General features: G+C 36.8%; 1 protein-coding gene across 1 annotated transcript in view; it reads left to right on the top strand.

The window, feature by feature from the left end:
* LOC110540031 (heat shock factor protein 3-like) overlaps positions 1–23534 on the top strand; it is a 68546-nt gene extending 45012 nt beyond the window's left edge. The window contains exons 6-12 of the mRNA XM_060375663.1: positions 38–99; positions 7283–7367; positions 7837–7967; positions 17411–17626; positions 19252–19351; positions 22458–22518; positions 23248–23534. Of these exons, the coding sequence (XP_060231646.1) occupies positions 38–99; positions 7283–7367; positions 7837–7967; positions 17411–17626; positions 19252–19351; positions 22458–22518; positions 23248–23534 (942 nt within the window). The remainder of the gene's footprint in view (positions 1–37; positions 100–7282; positions 7368–7836; positions 7968–17410; positions 17627–19251; positions 19352–22457; positions 22519–23247) is intronic.
* Positions 23535–24033: the final 499 nt, after the last annotated feature.

Raw genomic sequence — 24033 nt, 5'->3', positions numbered from 1 at the left:
GAATGGTGTCATAGTTAAAATAGTCTGTTGTTTTCAGATACTCCATTTTATCTTGGATTCGATGAGTGGGAACCATACAGTACTAAAAAGGAGGAAAAGGTAAGTTTGATGACTTTTTAAATTAAATTTTTATTTTTATATTAATTACAGTTTATTCACTTTGTATCCCAGCTGTAGCCTCTTCCCTCATTCTCTCTCAATCCCATCCTCTTTCCCTCATCTCCTCCCAAGCCCCTCTCCAAGTCCACTGATAGGGGAAGTCCTCCTTCTCTTCTATCTGACCTTAGTCTATCAGGTCTCATCAGGACTGACTGCATTGTCCTCTTCTATGGCCTGTTAAGGCTGCTCCCTCAAGTATTCTACAGAGGCGCCTTTATTCTCTCATCTAAAATTTTCTTTTACTGATGTCCTCTTAATTTTTAAGTTCTGAACAAGTCACGATGCATGGATTAAGTATGTGCCATCAGAGAGAAAGAAGTGCCTGCTAAGAAAAACAAAAGCATCATTATGCAGCAATAAACCCACTGGTGAAAATAGAATACCTGTTGATACAAAGTACTCAACCCTTTCTCCTTAAGAATCAATTGTTTTAGGAAGTAAATGGACACTTACAGCACTATACAAACTATTAGTTATTGTGAAATTGAGAAGAAGAAATAAAAACAAGCAAGAAATAACACTGAGACTAGTGGTTACCATTAGGCTGCTATAAAGGAAATAAAAGAGTGGAGCGTATACAGAAAGGGGGATGATAGAAAAAAAAAAGAAAGAAGAGGGAAGGATATTGGAGTTTTGGTTAAAAATAAAGTGAAATAAGAAGACTATAAATATGCACTCAAATAATGCATAAGAGCTTCATTTCCAAGGAAGGTGAGCCCCTGAAACCCATGTAAACTAAGCCAGCCTATGTTCTTTGGAAGAAGGATAAGAAGGAGAGGCAAATGTGCAGAGAAATAGGTGTGGGTAGGGAAATACAGGATAAAAACAGTGTGGGACCAGGCTGGCCTTCTATATTGCCCTACATATTGTTTAAATACAGATGAATGAGGGCTGAGTGAAGATCTGCAGCAAAGATGAAAGTTCCAACTTGCACTCTCACCTCACTGAATGTCTGTGAGTGGGGCTGAAGTCACTAATTGAAGATTTCTAATTGGATTTTATAATGCTCTTATGGTGTGTGGTGATGGCTTTCTAGTTAGATCATTCTTCATTTTTTGTTTGTGTTTCCATTTTCTGATTATATTCAGTTAATGATTTCAGTACATAGAATCATTTGTTCATAATTTACTTAAAGGATTTTAATTTTTACTAAAAGAAATCCATTGATAAACATACCCAGACATCATTATTGTTAATATTTACTTTGAGTGTAGTAAAATGTCCCAGGATTTATCTATGTTTTGCCTGCCTCCACTCTAGAATCAGGCCTAATGCAAGGAGCCTTTACTTCTTTTAGATTACAAGGTATACTAAAACATTTAAACGTTTTGGAAGGTGGCTATTAGACAGGGATACAATTCCAAAACTTTTAAGTGACCTTTCGCTTAAATGTGCAGTGCCCTTTACCGTTGACACTGAGACTTAAAGCACTGATTTCTAATAGAAGTCATTATGTCAAAAGATGAATAAAACACGGGTTCTCTATAACAGAGCTGGCTGACCATTGCAATATTAATATAGCTTATGGCATTAAATTTTTGGGTCTCTTGAGTTTTTTTATCTTAGCCACTCTGATGAGCATAAGGTGAAATCTCAGGGTTTTTTTTTGATTTGCATCTCGCTGATAATTAAGGACATTGAACATTTCTTTTTTAAATTTCAAATTTTTTTATAAATCTTAAAAAAACACTAACTCTTAAAAGTAAAGTAAAAAATACCAGAAAAATATAAACATTAGAAAAATATAAACATTAAAAGAATAGTGCGACATAAATCCTTTAATAAATGTTGTTACATTCAAGGATATTAGTTTCTCTAAAGTGTTAACTTGAAAAAACAATTTTTGGGTCAAAAGAAAAAGACAGCTTAAAACTTCACCAGATCTTGTCTTTTAAAGTTGTCTCCCAATTTACATACCACCAGCACATAAGCTTTCCTTCTCTAAGCCTTTCTAACACTTAGTATGCCATGTTTGCAAATTTCTTTTGCTGCAGAACTGCAGTGGTATGTTTATCATGCTTACAGGTATGAACCTCTGGTTGTTAATGCTGCCGAGCATCTTATCAACTATTTATTGACCATCTGAACATTTTTTTTCTTTTTTTAATTTTTTTATTAATTATACTTTATTCAATTTGTATACCCTCTGTAGCTCCCTCCCTCCTCCTCACCCAATCCCTCCCATCCCCCCCTTCTCCATGAATGCCCCTCCCCAAGTCCACTGTTAAGGGAGGTTTTCTTTCCTTCCTTCTGATCCTGTACTATTAGGTCTCATCAGGAATGTCTGCATTGTCATCCTCTGTGGCCTGGTAAGGCTGCTTTCCCCTCAGGGGGAGGTGATCAAAGAGCAGGCCAATCAGATTATGTCAGAGGCAGTCCTTGTTCCCATTACTATGGAACCCACGTGGAGACTAAACTGCCATGGGCTACATCTGTGCAGGGGTTCTCCATGCATGCTACTTGGTTAGAGGATCAGTCTCAGGAAAGACCCCTGTGCTCAGATTTTTTGGTTCTGTTGCTCTCCTTGTGGAGCTTCTGTCCTCTCCAGGTCTTACTATCTCCCCCTTTCCTTTTTATAAGATTCCCTGCATTCTGCCCAAAGGTTGGCCATAAGTCTTAGCATCTCCTTTGATATTCTGCAGGGCTAAATTTAGCAGCTGCTAAATTTCAAATTTTTAAAATTTACTTTTAAATATGTTATAATTTAGTCACTTTGTATCTGAGCTGTAGCCCCCTCCCTCATTGCCTCCCAATCCTGCTCTCCCTACCTCTTCTCCACCCATGCCCCTCTCCCAGTCCAATGATTTGGGAGGTCTTCTTCCCCTTCCATCTGATCCTACCTATCAGATCTCATCAGGACTAGCTGCATTGTCTTCTTCTGTGGCCCAGTAAGGCTGCCCCCTCTCAGGGGGAGGTGTTCAAAGAGTCAGTTCATGTCAGAGACAGCCCTTGTTCCCCTTACTAGGCAACCCACTTGGATACTGAGCTTCCATGGGCTACATCTGTGCAGGGGTTCTAGGTTATCTCCATGCATGGTCCTTAGTTGGAGTGTCAGTCTCAGTAAAGACATCTGGGCCCGGATATTTTTGTTTTTGTTGCTCTCCTGGAGCTCCTGCTCCCTTCAGGTTTTCTATCTCCCTCTACTTTCATAAGATTCCCTACACTCTGCCCAAAGTTTGGCTATGAGTCTCAGCATCTGTTTTAATACCCTACTGGATAGATTATTTCAGAGGCCCTCTGTGGTAGGCTCCTGTCTTGTTCCCTGTTTTCTCCCTCTTCCTATGTCCATTCCGTTTGCCTTTCTGAGTGAGGAATGAGCATCTTATCCAGTGTCCTCCTTCTTGCTTAGCTTCTTTAGGTGTACAAATTTTAATATATTATACTATATCATGTGTCTAATAGCCACTTATAAATGATTATATACCATGTGCATCTTTCTGTTTCTGGGATACTTTACTCAGGAAGATTTGTACTAATTCACACCATTTGCTTGGAAATTTAATGATTTCCCTAATTTGAATTGCTGAGTAGTATTCCGTTGTGTAAGTATACCATGACCTTATATCTGACAGAGAGCTAATATCAAGAATATATAAAGAATTCAAGAAGTTAAACACCAATACACCAAGTAGTCCAATTAAATAATGGGGTAGGAGCTAAACAGAGAATTCCCATTAGAGGAATATTACATGGCAGAGAAACACTTAAGAAATGTTAAAAGTCCTTAGTCATTGAGGAAATGCAAATCAAGATGACCCTGATATTTTACCTCACACCTATCAGAATGGCTAAAATCAAAAACTCAAGTGACAACACATGCTGGAGAGGTTGTGGAGAAAGGGGAACCCTCCTCCATTACTGGTGGGAATGTAAACTTGTACAATAACTTTGAAAATCAATCTGGCACTTTCTTGGACAGTTAGGAATCGTGCTACCTCAAGATCTAGCTATACTACTCCTTGGTATATAGCCAAAATATGCTCAAGTATACAACAAGGACATTTGCTCAACCATGTTCAAAGCAGCTTTATTCAAAATAGTCAGAATCTAGAAAAAAACCCAGATGTCCCTCAACTGAGGAATGGATACAGAAATTGTGGTTGAGCATTTCTTTAAGTGTTTCTCTGCTATTCGATATTCCTCTACTGAGAATTCTCTGGTTAGCTCTGTACCTCATTTTTTATTTTATTTATTTTTAAATATTAGTTACAGTTTATTAGCTTTGTATCTCAGCTGTATCCCACTCCCTCATTCCCTCCCAATCCCACCCTCCTTCATCTCCTCCTTGTCCCTTTCCAAGTCCACTGGTAGGGGAGGACCTCCTCCCCTTTCATCTGACCCTGGTTTATCAGGTATCTTCAGGACTGGCTATAAAGACCTCCTCTGTGGCCTAGTAGGGCTGTTCCTCCCTCAGGGCAGGGGGGAGGTCAAAGAGCCCGCCATTGTGTACATCATTTTTATTGGATTACTTGGTTTGTTGGTGTTTAACTTCTTAAGTTCTTTATATATTCTGGATATTAACCCTCTGTCAGATATAGGGTTGGTGAAGATCCTGCCCCAGTTTGTAGGCTGTGGTTTTGTGTAATGGAAGTATCTCTTGCTTTACAGAAGCTTTTCATTTTCATGAGATCCCATTTATTGATTGTTGCTCTTAGAGCCTGTGCTGTTGGTGTTCTATTCAGGAAGTTGTCTCCTGTGCCAATGAGTTTCAGGATTTTCCCCACTTTTTCTTCTAAGGTGTTTAGTGTGTTTGGTTTTATGTGGAGGTCTTTGATCCACCTGGACTTTAATTTTTGTGCAGGGTTATAAGTATGAATCTATTTGCATTTTTCTACATGTAGGCATCCAGTTAGACCAGCATCATTTGTTGAAGATGCTTTTTTTTTTTTCCATTTGCTTCTTTGTCAAAAACCAAGTAACCATTGGTGTGCGGGTTATTTTCTGGGTCTTCTATTTGTTTCCATTGATCCTCCAGACTGTTACTCTGCCAGTACCATGCAGTTTTTATTACTATTGCTTTATAGTACAACTTCAAATCGGGGATGGAGATAGCTCCAGAAGATCTGTCATTAAAACTCAAGTGACAACACAACCTGGAAAGGATGTGAAGAAAAGTGAACCCTCCTCCATTGCTGGTAGGAATATAAACTTGAACAGCCACTTTGGATATCAATCTGGTGCTTCCTAAGCAAATTAAGAATAGTGCTACCTCAAGATCTAGCTATTACCACTTATAGGCCTATATCCAAAAGATGCTCAAGTACAGAACAAGGACATTTGCTCATCCATGTTAGTAGCAGCTTTATTTGTAATAGCCAGAACCTGGAAACAAATGAGATATCCATCAACGGAGGAATGGATACAGAAATTGTGGTACTTTTACACAATGAAATACTACTCAGCAATTAAAAACAAGGAAAACATGAAATTTTCAGAGAAATGGTGAGATCTAGAAAAGATCATGCTGAGTGAGATATCCCAGAAGCAGAAAAACACACATGGTGTATACTCACTTATAAGTGGATACCAGACCTATAAACTAGGATAAACATTCTAAAATCTGTACAACTAAAGAAGATAAACAATAAAGAGCATCCAGGGTAAGATGTTCAATCCTCACTTAGAAAGACAAATGGGATGGACATTGGAAGTAGGAGAAAACAATTAACAGGACAGGAGCCTACCACAGAGGGCCCCTGAATGGCTCTACCTAGCAGTGTATCAAAATAGATGCTGAGACTCATAACCAAACCTTGGGAAGAGTGCAGGGAATCATATGAAAGAAGGGGGAGTTAGTATGACCTAGAGAGAACAGTAGAGCCATAAGGACCAAATATATCTGGGCCCAGGGATCTTTTCTGAGACTGTTTCTCCAACCAAGGAACATGCATGGATATTACCTAGAACCCCTGCTCCTGCTCAGATGTAGTCAATGGCAGCTCAGTCTCCAAGTGGGTTACCTGGTAGTAAGGGGAACAGAGACTGTTTCTGACATTAACTCAATGGTGGCTCTTTGACCTCCCCCTTCCCCTGAGGGATGAAGAGCCTTGCTAGGCCACAGAGGAAGACATTGCAGGCAGTCCTGATGAGACCTGATAAGCTAGGGTCAGATGGAAAGGGAGGAGTACCTACCCTGTCAGTGGACTTAGAGAGGGGCAGGGAGGAGATGAGGGAGGAAGGGTGGGATTGGGAGGGAATGGGCTACAGCTGGGATACAAATTTAATAAACTGTAACTAATGTAAAAAATAAAGAATTAAAAAGAAAAAAAAACAAAGTAATCATGAAATTTGCAGGCAAATGTTGGGAACTAGAAAAAATTATCCTGAGTGAGCTAACCAAGAAACAGAAAGACACACATGGTATATACTCACTCATAGGTGGTTGTTAGATATATAATATAGGAGAAATGTACTAAAATCTATAGTCCTAATGAAGCTAAGCAAAAGGGAAGACCCTAGGAAAGATGCTCAATACTCATTCAGAATGTCAAACCTGAAAGACATCAGAAGCAGAAGAAGACAGGAAATAGGACAGGAGCCTACCACAGAGGGCCTCTGAAAGACTACTCATTGTAGTATCGAAGCAGAGGCTGAGACTCATAGCCAAATTTGGGCAGAGGACATGGAATTTTATAAAAGAAGGGGGAGATAGAAAGACCTGAAGGGGACAGGATCTTCAAAAGGACACCAACAGAGCCATAAAACCTTGGCCCGAGAGGCCCTGCAGAGATTGATATTGTAACCAAGGAACATGCATGGAGAGAACCTAAAACCCCTGCTCAAATGTAGCTCATAGAATAAGACTCCCAATGGGTTCCATAGTAAGAGGCAGGGGCTATCTCTGACATGAACTCAGTGGCAGGCTCTCTTATCGCCTCCCCCTGAAGGGTGCATCCCTTGCCAGGCCACAGAGGAAGACTATACAGCCAGTCCTGATAAGACTTTATAGGCTATGATCAGATAAAAGGGCAGGAGGACCTCCTCCTTCACTGGACTATGGGAATAGCATAGGGAAAAAAGAGGGATGGAGGGTGGGACTGGGAAGAGATGGGGGAGAGACTACAGCTGGGATACAAGGTTAATAAATTATAATAAATAATAATAATTTTGGGTCTCATTACAGGTCATTATCACTCATATCTGGGGCTTCAGATTCTGAATGGGACAATCAGTATTTCCATATTCCAGAGGACAAGAAGAATGAAGCTGTAAGATTTTGAATTAAAACAATGGTGTTGGATGGGAATTAGGCACTGCCTCTATCATGAACTCAGTTGACTGCTCTCCAGTCACTGGCTCCTGATGATGCAGTCTTGCAAGGCCATGGAGGAAGTGGATCCAGGCAGTCCTGAGGAGACTTAACAAGCTATGGTTAAGCAATAGTGGAGAACTCTGCTTTCAGTGTACTAGGCTTCAGGGATGATGGGAAGAGTGAGGGAGGGTGGGACGGGGGGAGTTGAGGTAGGGGCTTCAATCAGGATATATAATGAATAAATTGTGAAGAAAATAGTAAAAATTAAAAAAATGAACATTTGTTGTTAATAAAGTAGCTAGTTGTTATTTTTATACAATTGTTAAATAGTTTCAATAGGAATTGCATCAAGTATGATCCAAGAAATACTAGATATATGCACAGAAGCACAGGCAACTCTCATTTTCTATAACCTTTCTCTTTAGATGGAGATACTGAAAGATGGTTACGAACTTGTTGAAGACAAATATAAAAGTATCCTTGACAGAGTCTTACCAATTTTGAAAGACTCCAAAAAGTTAATTTCACCTGTAGACCAGCCAAATGGAGATGATGGGTAAGCAGGCTTGTGGGCAACATATAGGTAATGAAACATAATGCTGGTGATACGTTAGCAATATATATTTCATTTGTACATATTCATTATATAGTAGTACTTGAATCTATTTAAGTGTTTACTCCCCTTTATAAAGAACAAAAAATGCTTACAAAGCAGTTTGATCTTGATTTTTATCACTACCAAACAACACAATTACAACAGAAAATATGTGTGTGCGGATATATATATCCATGTACATATATACAGACATATATATTGCTGCATGTTGATGATAACCAGTTGAAATTCTTGTAGAAAAAGTTACACTTACAAAAAGGAAATACGTTAAAGAAGTTCATTAGTAAAGTAATTGCCAAGCACACAGAATTCCCTAAGTTGAGTGACTTGGCTCTATTAAAAATAAATTCGAACACATTACAAATTTAATAAATGTAGCGCACATGTTTTTAAGTTTATTTATTTTTATTATTGTACTAGTTTATTCACTTTGTATCCCAGATATAGCCCCCTTTCTTTTCTGCACTCAATCCCACTCTCCCTCCCTCTTCTTCTCCCATGTACCTCCCCAAGTCCACTGATAGGGGAGGTCCTTCTCCCCTTCCCTCTGGCCCTAGCCTATCAGGTCTCATCAGGACTGGCTGCATTGCAAACACATATTTTTTAAAAAGCCAACAAAGCTGGAAAGGATCATCCTGAGTGAGTTGTCCCAGAAGCAAAAAGACACACATGGTATATACTCACTCATATAGACATATAATATAGGATAAACCCACTAAAACCTGTGCATCTAAAGAAACTAAGCAAGAGAGAGGACCCTAACTAAAATGTCCAATCCCCATCCGGAAAGGCAAAGAGGATGGACATCAGAAGAAGAAGAAAACAGGAAACAACCTAGGAACCTACCACAGAGGGCCTCTGAAAGCCTCTGCCCTTCAGACTATCAAAGCAGATGCTGAGCCTGATGGGCAACTGTTGGGCAGAGTAAATGGAATTTTAGGTAAGAACTGGGAAATAGTAAGAGCTGGAGAGGACAGGGTCTCCACAAGGAGAGCAACAGAACAAGAAAATTTGAACACAGGGAACTTCCCAGAGACTCATACTCCAACCAAGGACTATTCATGGAGATAACCCAGAACCCCTGCACAGATGTAGCCCAGGGCAGTTCAGAGTCCAATTGGGTTACATAGTAATGTGAAGAGGGACTGCCTCTGACATAATCTGATTGGCCTGCTCTTTGATCACCTCCCTCTGGGAAGGGAGCAGCCTTACCAGGCCATAGTAGAGGACAATGCAGCCACTTTTGATGTGAACTGACAGACTAAGATCAGAAAGGAGAGGAGAACCTCCCCTATTAGTGGACTTGGGGAGTGGAATGCAAGCAGAGGGAGGAGGGAGGGTGGGATTGGGAGGGGCGGAGGGAGGGGCTTATGGGGGGATGCAGAATGAATAAAGTGTAATTGATGAAAAATTTTAAAAAAAGGGAAAAAAATAATTTAAGAAACTTAAATGACAAAAAATAAAAATAAAAAAAAAAGCCAACAAAGGTGAGATTTTCAGAGATTAGGGAGATGGCTTGGTGGGTAAAGTGCTTGCTATGGAAACCAGAGGACCTGACTTTGGATCCTTAGCATTCATATGAAAGCTGGCATAATGACAAGATTCCATAACTTTAGCACTGAAGGAAAGAAATAGCCAGATCTTGCATGTTCATTGACTAACTAATATAGTCTAAATAGCAAGCTCTACATTGAATGGAGAGATTCTATTCCAAAGAACAAGGCAGAGAGAGCTAAAGACATTTGGTATTGACCTTTGCCCTCCACATTCACAGGATACAAGCATACACATATACACAGAGGCACACAACACATACCTACTGAAATGATTTTTGAGTTTGAATACATGCTAAAAGTTAAAACATAATTACACAATTTCTTCCTTCTTAGTTCTTCCCTCTAACCCCTCCCACATTTCCATTCTCACTCTCAAATTCTTGGCTTCTTTTCCTTTAGTGGTCTTATATGTATATGTGTATTAATATATAAATACTACCTGTTTAATATATCTAGTGTTATTTTGTGGGTATACAGTTTCAGGTCTGACAAATTGTTATTGGATAATCTATTATGAGTTCCATCCCATGGGGCTGGAGAGATGGCTCAGTGGTTAAGAGCACTGTCTGCTTTTCCAAAGGACCTGGGTTCAATTCCCAGCACCCACATGGCAGCTCACAACTATCTGTAACCCCAATTCCAAGGGATCTGATACTGTCACACTAATGCACACAAAATAAAATTAAATATATAAAAAAAGAGTTTCATCCCTGAGAAAGACTTTTTTATCTCTCTCAAAAGCCATTAGGTATCTGTAGTTCTTGTCTAAGCTGGAGCCCAGGAGATTTTCCCCTTCTTTGTTAGCAATTCTGTTGATGATGGGTCTTGTGCAGGGCTTGTTTGTGCAGCCATGTTGTTGAGGTATCATAAGCATATCTTCCTTGATGTTTCTATGAGACATAGTTTCACAAAATATTTTCTGGTCCTCTGGCTCTTAATTTGTTTTGGCTCCTTCTTTCACAATGTTACTTGAACTTTTTTTCATTTTTTTTTAGCTATTCTGTTCATTATTATTATTTTTCTGCAGTTATAAGTTTTTTTAATTTATTACAATTTATTCACTTTGTATCCAAGCTGTAGCCCCTTCCCCCACCCCCTCCCAGTCCCACCCTTCCTCCCTCTTCTTCTCTTATGCCCCTCCTTTAGTCCACTGATGGGGGAGGTCCTCCTCCCCTTCCATCTAACCCTAGCCTATCAGGTCTCATCAGGACTGTCTCCATTGTCTTCCTCTGTGGCCTACTAAGGGTGCCTCCCCTCAGGGGGAGGTGATCAAAGAGTTACTTGGACTTTTAGTGCAGGAGTTGTGTTGTAAATGTATCCATTGGGGCTGGACACCCACAAACAGTTGTTCTCTGCATTTTGTAGACTTGTGGGTTCTTTGCAATGGTTTCCTTCTGTTGCTAAGTGAAGCTTCTTTGATGAGAGGTGAGAGTTATATGTATTGTGGTACTGGATATTTAGTATATGGTTAGGAATTATCCTGGCTCACTATTCTGGTGTTTTTAGGTTCTCCTTTAAGATACATGACTGCATTACTCCATGGTAGTTGGATAAGTGTCCAATACCAGGCATTATTTCTTTCCTGTTGAGCAGGACTTAAGTCCAATCAGACCACCAAAGTGTGGATGTCACAATTTCACCTTTAGGGATATCCATTGACTTTGGATGCATTACTTGGAGACTTTCTTTTACATGTATACTTTTCTTTGTAAAAATAACATTTAACTAATATTTTATAAGATTATTTCTGTATGCTTTTTTAAGTATGTTTTATTGATGAGAGATATCTATGTATTAAAGTTTACTTGTTTAAACATATAAAGCATTAAATGCTTAGACATTTGTTTGGACTTTTTGTCTGTTTTTAAGACAGATTGTCACCGTATAACCTTGTCTGTCCTGTAATTCACTATGTATATCAGGCTGGCCTAGAACTCATGAAAATCTTCCTGCTTCTTCCTCCCAAATACTGGGATTAAAGGCATGTTCAACAATACCTTGCCTTGTTTAAACATTTAAAAATACCAATTTATATAGTTGGAGGCCAGATGGATTATTAAAAGTCTCGTACAGGAAGAAATGAATTTTATAAAAGAATGTCTAGCAAGTGGACTATGGAAGGAAAATCCTGGTAGTGAGCATTTGGAATGTAGATATTTATAAAATAACCTAAGTCAATATCAAAAGAAAACCCAAGAGGTAGAATATTTTTGGTAGAGCTGAAATATTTGAGGCAAAAGTCATTATAGCAGTGAGCATGGGTATACTAGACCTAAGAATACAAAGGAGCTTAGGAAGTTGCTAAGTCAGTTGTGTCTAAGAAATGTGTTTACTTGTTTGGTTTTGACTTCTTTGTCAAAAATCGAGTATTCATAGGTGTGTAGGTTTATTTCTGGGTCTTCTATTCAATTCCATGGACCCACCATTCTGTTTCTATGGCAGTACCATACAGTTTTTATTACTATTGCTCTGTAGTACAGCTTGAGATCAGTGATGGAGATACCTCCAGATCTGTTGTTGTACAGGATCAGTTTTGGCAATTCTGAGATTTTGTTCTGTTTTGTTTTGTTTTGTTATTCCATATGAAGTTGAGAATTTTTCTTTCAAGGTATATAAAGAATTGTGTTGGTATTTTGATGGGAATTACATTGAATCTGTAGATTGCTTTTGGCAGGATGGCCATTTTCACTATATTTATCCTACCAGGAGATCTTTCCATCTTCTGATATCTTCTTCAATTTCTTTCTTCAGAGACTTAAAGTTGTTTTGTTTTGTTTTGTTTTTTTTTCCGAACAGGTCTTTCCTTTGCTTGGTTAGAGTCACACCAAGGTATCTTATGTGACTATTGTGAAGGGTGTTGTTTTCTTAATTTCTTTCTCAGCCTTTTTGTCTTTGGTATACAGGAGGGCTACTGATTTTTTTGAGTTAATTTTGTATTCAGCCACTTTGCTAAAGGTGTTTATCAGCTGAAGGAGTTCTCCGCTTGAATTTTTGGGGTCGATCATGTATAGCTCTTTTCTGAGACTGCTACACCAACCAAGAACCATTCATGGAGATAACCTAGAACCCCTGCTCAGATGTAGCCCATGGTAGCTCAGTGTCCAAGTGGGTACCCTAGTAAGGGGAACAGGGACTGTCTCTGACATAAACTCAGTGGCTGGATCTTTGATTAGCTCAACCTGAAGGGGAAGCAGCCTTGCCAGGCCACAGAGGAAATCAATACAGCCTGTCCTGATGAAACCTGATAGGCTAGGGTCAGATGGAAGGGGAGGAGGACCTCCCATATCAGTGGACTTGGAGAGGGGCAGGAAGGAGATGAGGGAGGGAGGGTAGGATTGGAAGGGAATGAGGGAGGGGGTACATCTAGGATACAAAGTGAATAAACTATAATTAATATTAAAAATGTTTAAAAAGAAAAAAGAAATATGTTTAAAGAGCAAAATAAAAAGAAGCTCATATTTTTGAAGAAAAAAATTTAGAATAGTTTGTGAATTTAATTTTTGTACAGAGATTAAATGGATAGATAGTTATGATATGATATGGTATATGATACCTTAAAGCCAGCACTATGAAATCCATCTCAGTAGTATGCATGATGTCTACCAAGTAGACAGGCATAAATATTCCTAACAGTTGGCACATCTCAAAATCAGAGTATATTGAAAAGCATTACTTAAGAAAGAAGTAAGTTTATCTCAAACTTTATGGCTTCTAGAGGCCATAGAAATATATCAAATAACTATAACTGTACAAATTTACTTGAAAATTGACTTGATAATTTGTCTTCTTAGGTTCAATGTTTAGGTTCAAATATTTGAGAGATTTCTAGTTTTCAACTCAGAGAAAACTTACACAAAATATGGTTACTAATCAAATCTGACAATTCTATAGAAATTTTTTTTTGCTTCTTTGTAGTCTTTATTGGCTTATCTCCTTGTTCTCTATAAAATAAAAATTAGGCTACTATTAATTATAGTCACCCCTCACCACATTCATTCTTTTACCAAACCATGTTTTATAGTTATTTATCAGCCTCCTCTCTACTTCCCTCCACTGTCTTCCCAACTGTTTATAATCATTATTCTTCTCACACTGACTCTTAAGAGAAAGTAACTGACCTATTTTCTTTATAACCTCTAGTTTACATGGATTTTAAAATGGTACAGGGTTTCATTTATCTTTAAACTAGTATAAAAATCTGTTGTACAGGCTAGAGAGATGGCTCAGATATTAAGAATGCCAGTGGCTCTTCCAGAGATGTGGGTTCAATTCCTAACACCATCATGATTGTGACTGGCAAGGGTCTGTAACTTAGCACCAGAGGTCTGATGTTCTTTTGTGGGCCCCAGGGTCACCATGCATAAATGTATGAAAGATACATGAACAAGCAAAGCACAAATACATATAACATACATTTCTAAAAATTAAAAAAGTAACCCATTGTATAAATGCATCACCATTTCTTTCCATTGATCTATTGATGTTACAAAGGTTGGCTCCATATTTCCACTATTTCAACTACATTTATAGTTATGTTACTATACAAGAAAAGGCACTCAGTAGGTCTAATACCCTTTATTAGTTACTGTCATGTTACTAGAAAAACTTAACAGAAAAAGACAACTTGCAGTTGCAAGAAGAGATTTATCTTGATTTACAGATTGAAAGTTTCAATCTGTCATGGAAAAAAGCATGGTAGAATGACTCTGCCTTTGACAGTGCAACTGAGTTGAAGATACTATTTATAACATGGTGGACCATTCTGCCATGAGAATGGGACTAAATCAAGGACAACATATATCGTTCAAAGATTCACCTCCAGTGACCAACTATCTCCAGGCAGGTCTCACCTCCTGAAAGGTCTACAACATATCCCTAATAGTGTCAGTGACTGAAAACAGACTTTCAAAATATAAATTCATGGGGAACATTCAAAATGTTCTATTACTTAATAGTGCCCCTTCATTTCTATATATCACTCTTTGTTTTTTTTTTAATCAGTTACATTTTATTAACTCTGTATCCCAGCCGTGTCCCTATCCCTCATTCCCTCCCAGTCCCTCCCTCCCTCCCTCATCTCCACCGTGACCCTTTCCAAGTCCACTGATAGGGGGAACCTCCTCCCCATTCATCTGATCCTGATTTATCAGGTATCTTCAGGACTGGCTGCAAAGCCCTCCTCTGTGGCCTAACAGGACTGCTCCTCCCTTGGGGGGTGGGGAGACCAAAGAGCCAGTCATTGAGTTCCTGTTAGAAATAGTCCCTTTTCCCCTCACTTTGGGAAACCAATTGGTTACTGAGCTACCACAGGCTACATCTGAGTGGAGGTTCTAGGTTATATCCATACATGGTCTTTGGTTGAATGTCAGTCTCAGAAAAGACCCTGTGCCCAGATATATTTGGTCCTTGTGGAGCTCCTATCCTTTCCCCATCAGACTAACTCCCCTTCTTTCTTATGATTCCCTGTACTCTGCCAAAGGTTTGGTCATGAGTCTTTGCTTTGAAAACACTGCTAGTTAGAGTCTTTCAGATGCGCTCAGTAGACTCCTGTCATATGTTCAATGCACATCCCATCTGTCTTTCTAAATGAGGATTGATCATCTTACCCCATGTCCGCTCAATTGATTATCTTTTTTAGGTGTATAGATTTCATTATGTTTATCATATCTTATAGGTCTATATAAGTGAGTATATCCCATGTTTGTCTTTCTCCTTCTGGGATATTTCACTCAGAATGATCTTTTCTAGATCCCACCATTTGCCTGCAAATTTCATGATTTCCTCCTTTTTGATTGCTGAGTAGTATTCCTTTGTATAAAAATACCACAATTTCTGTACCCATTCCACCGTTGATGGACATCTGGGTTGTTTCCAGGTTCTGGCTATTACAAATAGAGCTGCTACAAACATGGTTGAGCAAATGTCCTTATTGTGTACTTGAGCCTCTTTTGGATATATGCCCAGGAGTGGTATGGCTGGATCTTGAGGAAGCGCTATTCCTAGTTGTCTGAGAAAACGCCAGATTGATTTCCAGAGTGGTTGTACCAGTTTACATCCCCACCATCAGTGGAGAAGGGTTCCCCTTTCTCCACATCCTCCCCAGCATGTGTTGTCACTTGAGTTTTTCATCTTGGCCATTCTGATGGGTGTAAGGTGAAATCTCAGGGTCGTTTTGATTTGCATTTCCCTAATGGCTAATGAGGTTGAGCATTTCTTTAAGTGCTTCTCTGCCATTCGGTATTCCTCTACAGAGAATTCTCTGTTTAGCTCTGTTCCCCATTTTTCAATTGGATTACTTGGTTTGCTGCTTTTCAGCTTCTTTAGTTCTTTGTATATACTGGATATAGAAAATTTTTAAAGAAAATTTATGTACAACATGGGTGTTTACCTGTATGTATGTCTGTATACTAGTTGTGTACCTGGCACCCATGTATACCAGAAGAGATCCTTGTATCCCCTACAACTAGAATTATAGATGATTGTGAACCACCTTGTTGGTTATGAGAATTGAACACAGATCTTCTGGAAGAGCAGCCACTGTTGTTGAACAGTGATTCATCTCTCCACCTACCAATTGTTCTATTAGAAAGAGTAGCCCACGGCAACTCAGTGTCCAAGTGGGTTCTCTAGTAATGGGAACAGGGACTGTCTCTGACATGAACTCAGTGGCTGGCTCTTTGATCACTTCCCCATGAGGGGGGAGCAGCCTTACCAGGCCACAGAGGAAGGCAATGCAGCCAGTCCTGATAAGATCTGATAGGGTAGGGTCAGAAGGAAGGAGAGGAGGACCTCCCCTATCAGTGGACTTGAGGAGGGGGATGGGAGGAGAAGAGGGAGGGAGATTGGGAGTGGGAGGGATTGCAGGAAGGGGCTACAGCTGGGATACAAAGTAAATAAACTGTAATTAATATTAAAAAAATAAAAATTTAAAAAAAAGAACTCATCAATATTTTGCTATAGTTATACACTAATCAATGGAAATTTTAGGTTGCAGTGTAGCTTTTGTATCTTTTCCTTGATAAAGCTTATATAACTTGTTATATAATGTAACAATCAAAAAACTATTTTGTTTTACCTTTAGATTCTAATGGCAAGAAAATAATCCCCATACTTCCTTCTCAGTTAGTATTGAGGTGACATAGTTTACTGCCAAAATTTACAAATAAGTAATATTCTTTTTTATGTATGTACATATGTATGTATATATATCTATACATACATATATACATATATACATTATATACATATATATGTATATACATATATATATATAATTTTACTTATCTAGCCATTGGTTAATTGAAAATAGTGAATATAAATTATGAATAACATGAAAACAAGTTGTATTATAAAAAATTCTATTATTTAAGTTTTATGTTTCAGCTCTTGATAGTGCAGTTACTGAGTTGTTCATTTGCCATCATAATTCTTCATGAGAATATTTTCATTACCTCAGTATGATTTTTCGTTCCCATTTATAAAACTTGCTTTGATTATTTTAGACACTTAATATCCATAGAATTATACAAGTGATCTTTCTTGTTTGATTTATTTCTCTTAGCATATTTCCAAGGTTCATTTATGCTTCATCAATGACTAATAGCCTATTTTTATTGCTAATTAATCATTTGGTGTGTCAGTGTATGACTGAGCATTGTATCATACATTATATAAACGAAATTAAAGAAGAGCATATTGTTACAAAATAAGTTTTTATCTGAATATTGCAAATCTGTTTATACAATGTAAATGGATATATGATAGCTCATGTGATTTGAATTCTTGCAATATGTTGGGTAAATATTTTTTTTCTCAACTACTTTTTAGAAAACATCCTGAAGTATCAGTTCAGAATATACCTATAAATGAAGATTCACTGACCATTCAGTTGGATTTGACCATACCATTTCTACAAGAACAAACAACTGAGGAATCCTCTGAACAGGAACTTAAGGACATTTCTTTGGAATTAGATCATTCTTCTCAAGATTCAGTTTGGATGAATGATGAATCAGACACTCTATGTAACAATATACTTAACAGGTATTCAGTGTTCTCCATCCTTAATCTAGGAACTCATTTACATGGTTTTGAAAAAATGTTTAATAAGATGCTGAGGGGTGTATGATGTCTTTGTAGAAGCATTTTCCTTAGATAACCTCAATTTCTGACATTGTCATTGATTCACATGTATTACAGATACACTCTGATAATATGTTTAGTGTTTCTTCTCTGGGTATGAAAATGAGAACCCAGCATTGTTAGTGTGAAATACTCCATTGCATACCCATTATTATCTCTGAAATTACAGTGAAACTTTCTGCTTAGAAAAATACTATAAGAAAAAAGAAGAAATGCTTTCACTTCCTGAAACGTGAAGGTTGTGTACGCTTCAGCAAAAATACTACTAAAATTGAGCCACAAAGGCTCCATTGTCAGCACATCTCTGTCTTGAGGATGTCTGACTAATTTCACTTTCATCAGCAGTGCTTATAATTGTCTGTTTGAATGTTTGATCATCTTATATTTGTATTATTCCTCATTACTGTCTCTCATTATAGCTCAAAGTTCACATCTAGTCCTTGGTAGGCCTCTAATATAAATATCCTCTTGACAAACACACCCTAAAGAGCTTCTTGAGCTTGACCCCAGACCTTACTGTAGACTCTTAGACATGTGCATAAACAACTCTCGGCAGTAAAATAATCTTTTAGTGTTTTAAATCTCACCAGAACCATAACTAACCATGACAGTAACACTGTTGATTGGGATGATTATTTTGAGCTGGATTAGCATTGATGGACTTGGCCATCAAAGCCAAGTCCAAGGTCTACTTGATTAAGAAGTATATAGGGAGAGCCAAAGGCTTCCTGTGATATTGTCCTACAGGAATTTAATAGCCTTTTGAATTCAAATTGTGTAACAATATTGATCATAATAACTGATAAAAATACAAATGTTTCTCAGAACAGCTGGCATTCTACTGAATGACAAAATGAAGTCAAGAGTCTCAGAGCTCCTGAGAAAACGTAAAAATGTGTAACACTTTTTCTTAATCAGATCTGGTATGTGTGTCCCACTAACTGAAGTCTTTGATGAGATTCAGACTGAGTGCCATTCATTGAGAGGAATCAGGTCATTTCTAAGCCAAAATTTAAATATTTATAGTCTCATAAATGTAAAGATATTCTAGTCATTTAAGGTCAGTTAGTTATACTGTTGTGGTGTCGTCAACCTTACTCTTCTGAGACAGTGACTTATATTTATTTTGTACCAAAATATCAAAAGTATTTCCCTGTGCTACTGACAACTTTCTCAGATTGAAAAATACTTCCTATTTAGAAACAAACTAGTGTGGTTTTTTTCTTCCATCCTTTTCTGGAGTCCGTCAGGTTGAAAACTCTGCAATTTCACTGAGAAGTGGGCTAGTCTAACTGAGTTATAACTGGTGAACCATATATTGAAATCTTATAGCAGTAGGCTTTATAGTCTGGAAGTGAGATCTGTAACTGAAAAGTGCGACATTGGTTTATGGTTTCTTAGTTGAGAACCTGGCATAATCTTTTTAACTTATTGTATGTTTGATTTTTCTCAAAGATTGTTTCTTAGAAGTGAAAACACTGTTCTTTGCATTCACCTTCGCTCTCTATCTCTGTTTTTCACTGAAGGGATACAACATATATGCATCATACTGAAGACAATTTGGTAGAGCTACATTCATTGCTGCATAGGAAGTCAATGAATTATGATTTTGATCATTTCAGTGAGGTAAGCTTATAAATTCAGATTTGGCTTTCCTGCATTTATATTGATTGCTCAAAAGTGGAGTGACATATGGGAATTAGCACTGGTTAATATCAAGCCTGGAATTCAAGAATACCTGTGTTTATACCTTGGCTTTTCCAATATAGTATGTTTTATGTTTTCCTAGTTTTCTGAAATCATTATGTCCCTCTTCCTTATAGCAACATCACAATTTGTCTGTACATGGTATTCTCCCTTTCTCTTATAACTTAAAATAGTTAACATTTAAAGTATTCCGTGATGTAAAATTATGATGCTTTGTTTACAGTGATTTTATATATCCAAAGTTCCTATTCTTTTCACAGTATATTTCAGTGCTGTACAAAATCCGTTTTCAGTGATGGAGAGATATTTAGATATTTATTTATGTCATTCCATTTAGAGTATCTTCCTTGTAATTTCTTTTCAACTAGTCTATGAACTTCCTATTGTTATGAATAACAAATCTGGAACTTTACTCAACATAGATATCATGGCAGAAGCCAATGTCAAAACCATGCATCTTCTCTTTATTCCATTTTATACATTATCTGTTCATACATTTATTGGTGAATATTGCCAGAGTAGATTATTAGCAGAAACTCTTTCCAGTTAAGTGAATAGTATGAAATGTCTTAAGGTACTCTATTTATATTCTTTCATTGACCTATTCACATTTTTTTTTCTGAAGGGCCTTAATACTGATTAATTACAAAATCTCTCCAGCATAATGTGTTTTCAAGATTTTAATGCTTTGGGTAGTTATACATTAGAGACCCATTTAGTGAAGCACGAATTCTTTGTTCACACATTTCCAAAACAGCTACTGATAATAATTAATTGGCAAACTTTATACAGTGTCAAAAGTACTTACAACGCACACACATATATTCCCAGCTGATGTTGCTACAAGAGAATCTCTTGAGTCCAGGAGTTCAAGGACAACCTAGACCATACAGTGAGAACTCATCTAAAATTTTTTTTTGATGTATGCTTCTAAATGCTGTATTTCTTGGCAATCGCTTTGTTTATAAAGAAGAATCTTATCATATTCCAATATATATGATCATAATTGAGACTATATGTTCAGTTCAATGAGATTTTATACTAACAATGTCCTGAAATAACATACTTTTTTGAAAACTTTCCTCAAGTGTCTAAGGGAAGTATGAAGAGTAAGGTAATATATTTGTTAATATCCTTCATCAGCTGTCATAGTAGCAGACTTCCATATGGTACTTTTACACATTTAATTTTGGTTGAATCTCCTTAACACACTCCTCTCTCCCTCCCTTCTTCTTCTTCTTCTTCTCTCTCTCTCTCTCTCTCTCTCTCTCTCTCTCTCTCTCTGTTGTATCCTATTTTTCACTAGTATTCTCCTACGTTGTTCTCTTGTCTTCCCCATCCTGAACCCTTAAAGCCATTTGATTTTTTTTCCTAGTCTAATGGACCCTTTTCTGGTTACTTGACCTTTAGCAATATTTACTTCTGTTATGATATATATACTTAAGAGTTAGAAGCTAGGATCCAAATATGGGCAAAATCATGTGGTATTTGGTTTTCTGAGCCTAGTTTCCTTTGCTTAACAGAATGCTTTACAGTTATGAATATTGTCTTAAAGATTTAATTATTCTTATGACCAAAGTAATTCACTGAGAAAAACAGTCAGCCATGTTGGTGGGAGGGCTAAGAACAAGACTGAGTTAAGATTGACATACCATTAGTATTGCCACATTACCTGCCTTTTACCCATTCTTTAAAAAAAAAATGACTACACAATAACATCCCTTTCTCTTGTGCTATAAGTTTACGATTATGCATAAAAAATTAGTGAAAATGTTTTATAAGGGGAAAATCTGAATTTTAGTCTTTGCCATCACCAAATATCTGAATGCTAAATGTACTACTATATTAATATTGGATGGTTAACCCAAATCTTATCAATGAAAACCTGAATTTTGACTGGAATAAATTGGGTTATGATATGGCCATAGTTATTACTAGAAATTAAAAGAGAAATACAAAACATGGAACATCTAAGTTTTTGAAAATTGTCTTTATTAAAATCTCCCTTAACAACGTGTGTGTTTCTCTATGTATTCCTGCCTATCTTGGAACTCATTATGCTGACCTCGAACTCAAGATTCTTTTGCCTCTTTCTCCTGAGTTCAAGATCAGCATAGTGAGTTCCAAGACAGACAAGACTATATAGAGAAATCCTGTCTCAAAACAAACAAACAAATCTTCCTTGTTGAGGGTGTATGCATAGAAGGACTTAAAGGGATGGAACTTAGGGGCTGGAGGGAGGTAAGTGATATAATTATATTTTAACTAAAATGTAGAAAATAATAAAATTCAAAGAAAATCCTCACTTGTCTACAATTAGTAAGGAAATACAATGCCTCATAGACAACTGTCTTTAAAAGTATACTTACAGGTCTTTCTCTTAGTTTAGTAAGATCTTACTCCTGTTGCTATTTTCTTTTCGGAAAACCTTATTCTCTTTGAATGATTTCTTTCAACTAGGGAAGCTGTGTAGATGGAACCATTATTTTTCATCATTGGCCAATAATGAGGCTAGACCCTTAGAGAATTCATTCTTGTTATCTTGTTTAGACAGGAATAGCTTGAAAGAAGTATTGTTTCCTTTCTGCCAGACATAGTAGGCATATTTGGTAAGTCTCATTATTCAGGCTCAAACATGCATGCTCAGCACATGCCGTGTTTGAATCTGTTTTGTTCAATAAATATTGGTAGATATTAGTTCGTGTTAAGTGGAAAATAAACCTACATGGTATAGTTGGTTGTAGATGTACTATGAATTGATTTTTCTCTTCTGCCTAAACAGCAGTTAAAAAAGAAAACTATACTTTTAGAAAACAAAATAAACGGAAATGGTCTTTCTTTAACTTTGTTAATCTTCCAAGAAATATACTTCTTTGGGTGCAGAGAATTGAAACTAGGGCCTCATATTTGCAAAACATACCATACTCTCACAGCTTCAGGGTAAGATTTTATCTCAGTCATTCAACTTTATCACAAAAAAAATGACGTATTGATAAGGATTATAGTGTTTTCTCTTTGTTCCCAGGGTCTAATTCTAATGAAAAATGAAGAAGAAAGACTTCTGCTTGACACCAGTGGGGAAAAAGGTACAAAAGAATATTTGTAAAATGATCAGAAAATGTGTGTCCTAGTTCCAGGCTCACAACTGACTACCCATATGACCCTTGGCAAGCCATTTACCATTTGAAAGTCTCAAACAATGCTTGTATGAACTACTTTTCTTGTTTTATGAGTTATATTAAATAAGATTATATATATATATATATATATATATATATATATATATATATATCCAGATAACGACTATATACACCTAAGGGAGAATGTATTATTATGTGGTTGATTTTAAAACAAAAACAATGACAAAACATTAAAAGGATGCAATATAATTTTGTGTTTTTTACATAACATTGACAGTTCTTTTTCAGAAAATAAGTCTTTATTGTTTACTAAGCCTAGTTATTCACAGTTAGCCTTGTATTTTATGAATAGTGTCGTCTACCAAATTTATGTTCTAGTGGTTAGTTCCTCCTTAATTCCAAAGATATACTTGGATGTAATTGAATCTCTTTTCATATAAAGAAGCATCAAAAGTTGATAGCCTACAGGAAAGTAGGAAAAGCTGACAATAACTTTTAAGAAAAACAGTACATTTTTCTTGGTTGAGATTACTAATTTGAAGAGTGTAACTCAGAAGAGTAGAAGGGTAACAATGTCTTCCACAAAGCATTTAACAATAAGAGACTTGTGAATTATACTTTGTTTTAAATTTACTCCTCCTACATTACATGTAACAAAGTGCTTTCTCTCCACAGACAAACATGTAACACAATGCAAGGAAAAATCCAAGCTTTTTCTGTTAGATGAAACACCAATATGTGATTTTGGAGAAAATATTCAAGATTCTAATGACAGCCTTTTGAATGATATGAAGAACCCATCAAATGTTTTCTCAGTTTTACATGACCATGATTATATAAACTTCAATATTTCTGATCCACAAGAAGATACTATAAATACTATTGAAAATATTCCCCTGTTATGTATGGAAGCCAGTGGGGAACCCTTTCTCTTTCTCAACCCTCTTTCTAATATTTTTTGAAAAGCATATTGAACTTAATCTTCTTTAGAGTTTATTTTGAACCTCAATGAATCTCACTTCCTGCTGGTAAATAGCTATTCCACAGCTGCTGGCTAGTATACTTATGTTAATTTTGTAACTTTTGTAACAAAAAAAAATATGTTTAAATTACTGCCCCAGGATCTAGACAAGCTTTGACAACTAGGATTAAATTCAAATCATTAAAAACATAAAAAAACATATCCAAATTTTACTATAATAAAAAGTTAGTTTTTATTTTTAAACCAAGAGTATTCTGATACTTTGTGAACAGAGCAGAGATCAGTGCTATTTCATTTTTCTAAGTAATTCACAAATTTATATGGTCAGCTTTTGACTTACAGCAAAGAAACAGTTATTAAAAATTTTGCTGAAACAAATCTTCTTAAACAAAACTACCAGATTTTACAGATTCATTTATCTTATAATTTTCCACTGTATTCCAGTCTTGCATAATTCTTAATTCCAAACTAAAGCAAAA

The sequence above is a fragment of the Meriones unguiculatus genome, chromosome X (genome assembly GCF_030254825.1).
Source record: "Meriones unguiculatus strain TT.TT164.6M chromosome X, Bangor_MerUng_6.1, whole genome shotgun sequence".
Classification (NCBI taxonomy): Eukaryota; Metazoa; Chordata; class Mammalia; order Rodentia; family Muridae; genus Meriones; species Meriones unguiculatus.
The sequence above is the reverse complement of the archived record's forward strand: the minus strand, read 5'-3'. Positions and strand labels throughout refer to the sequence as shown.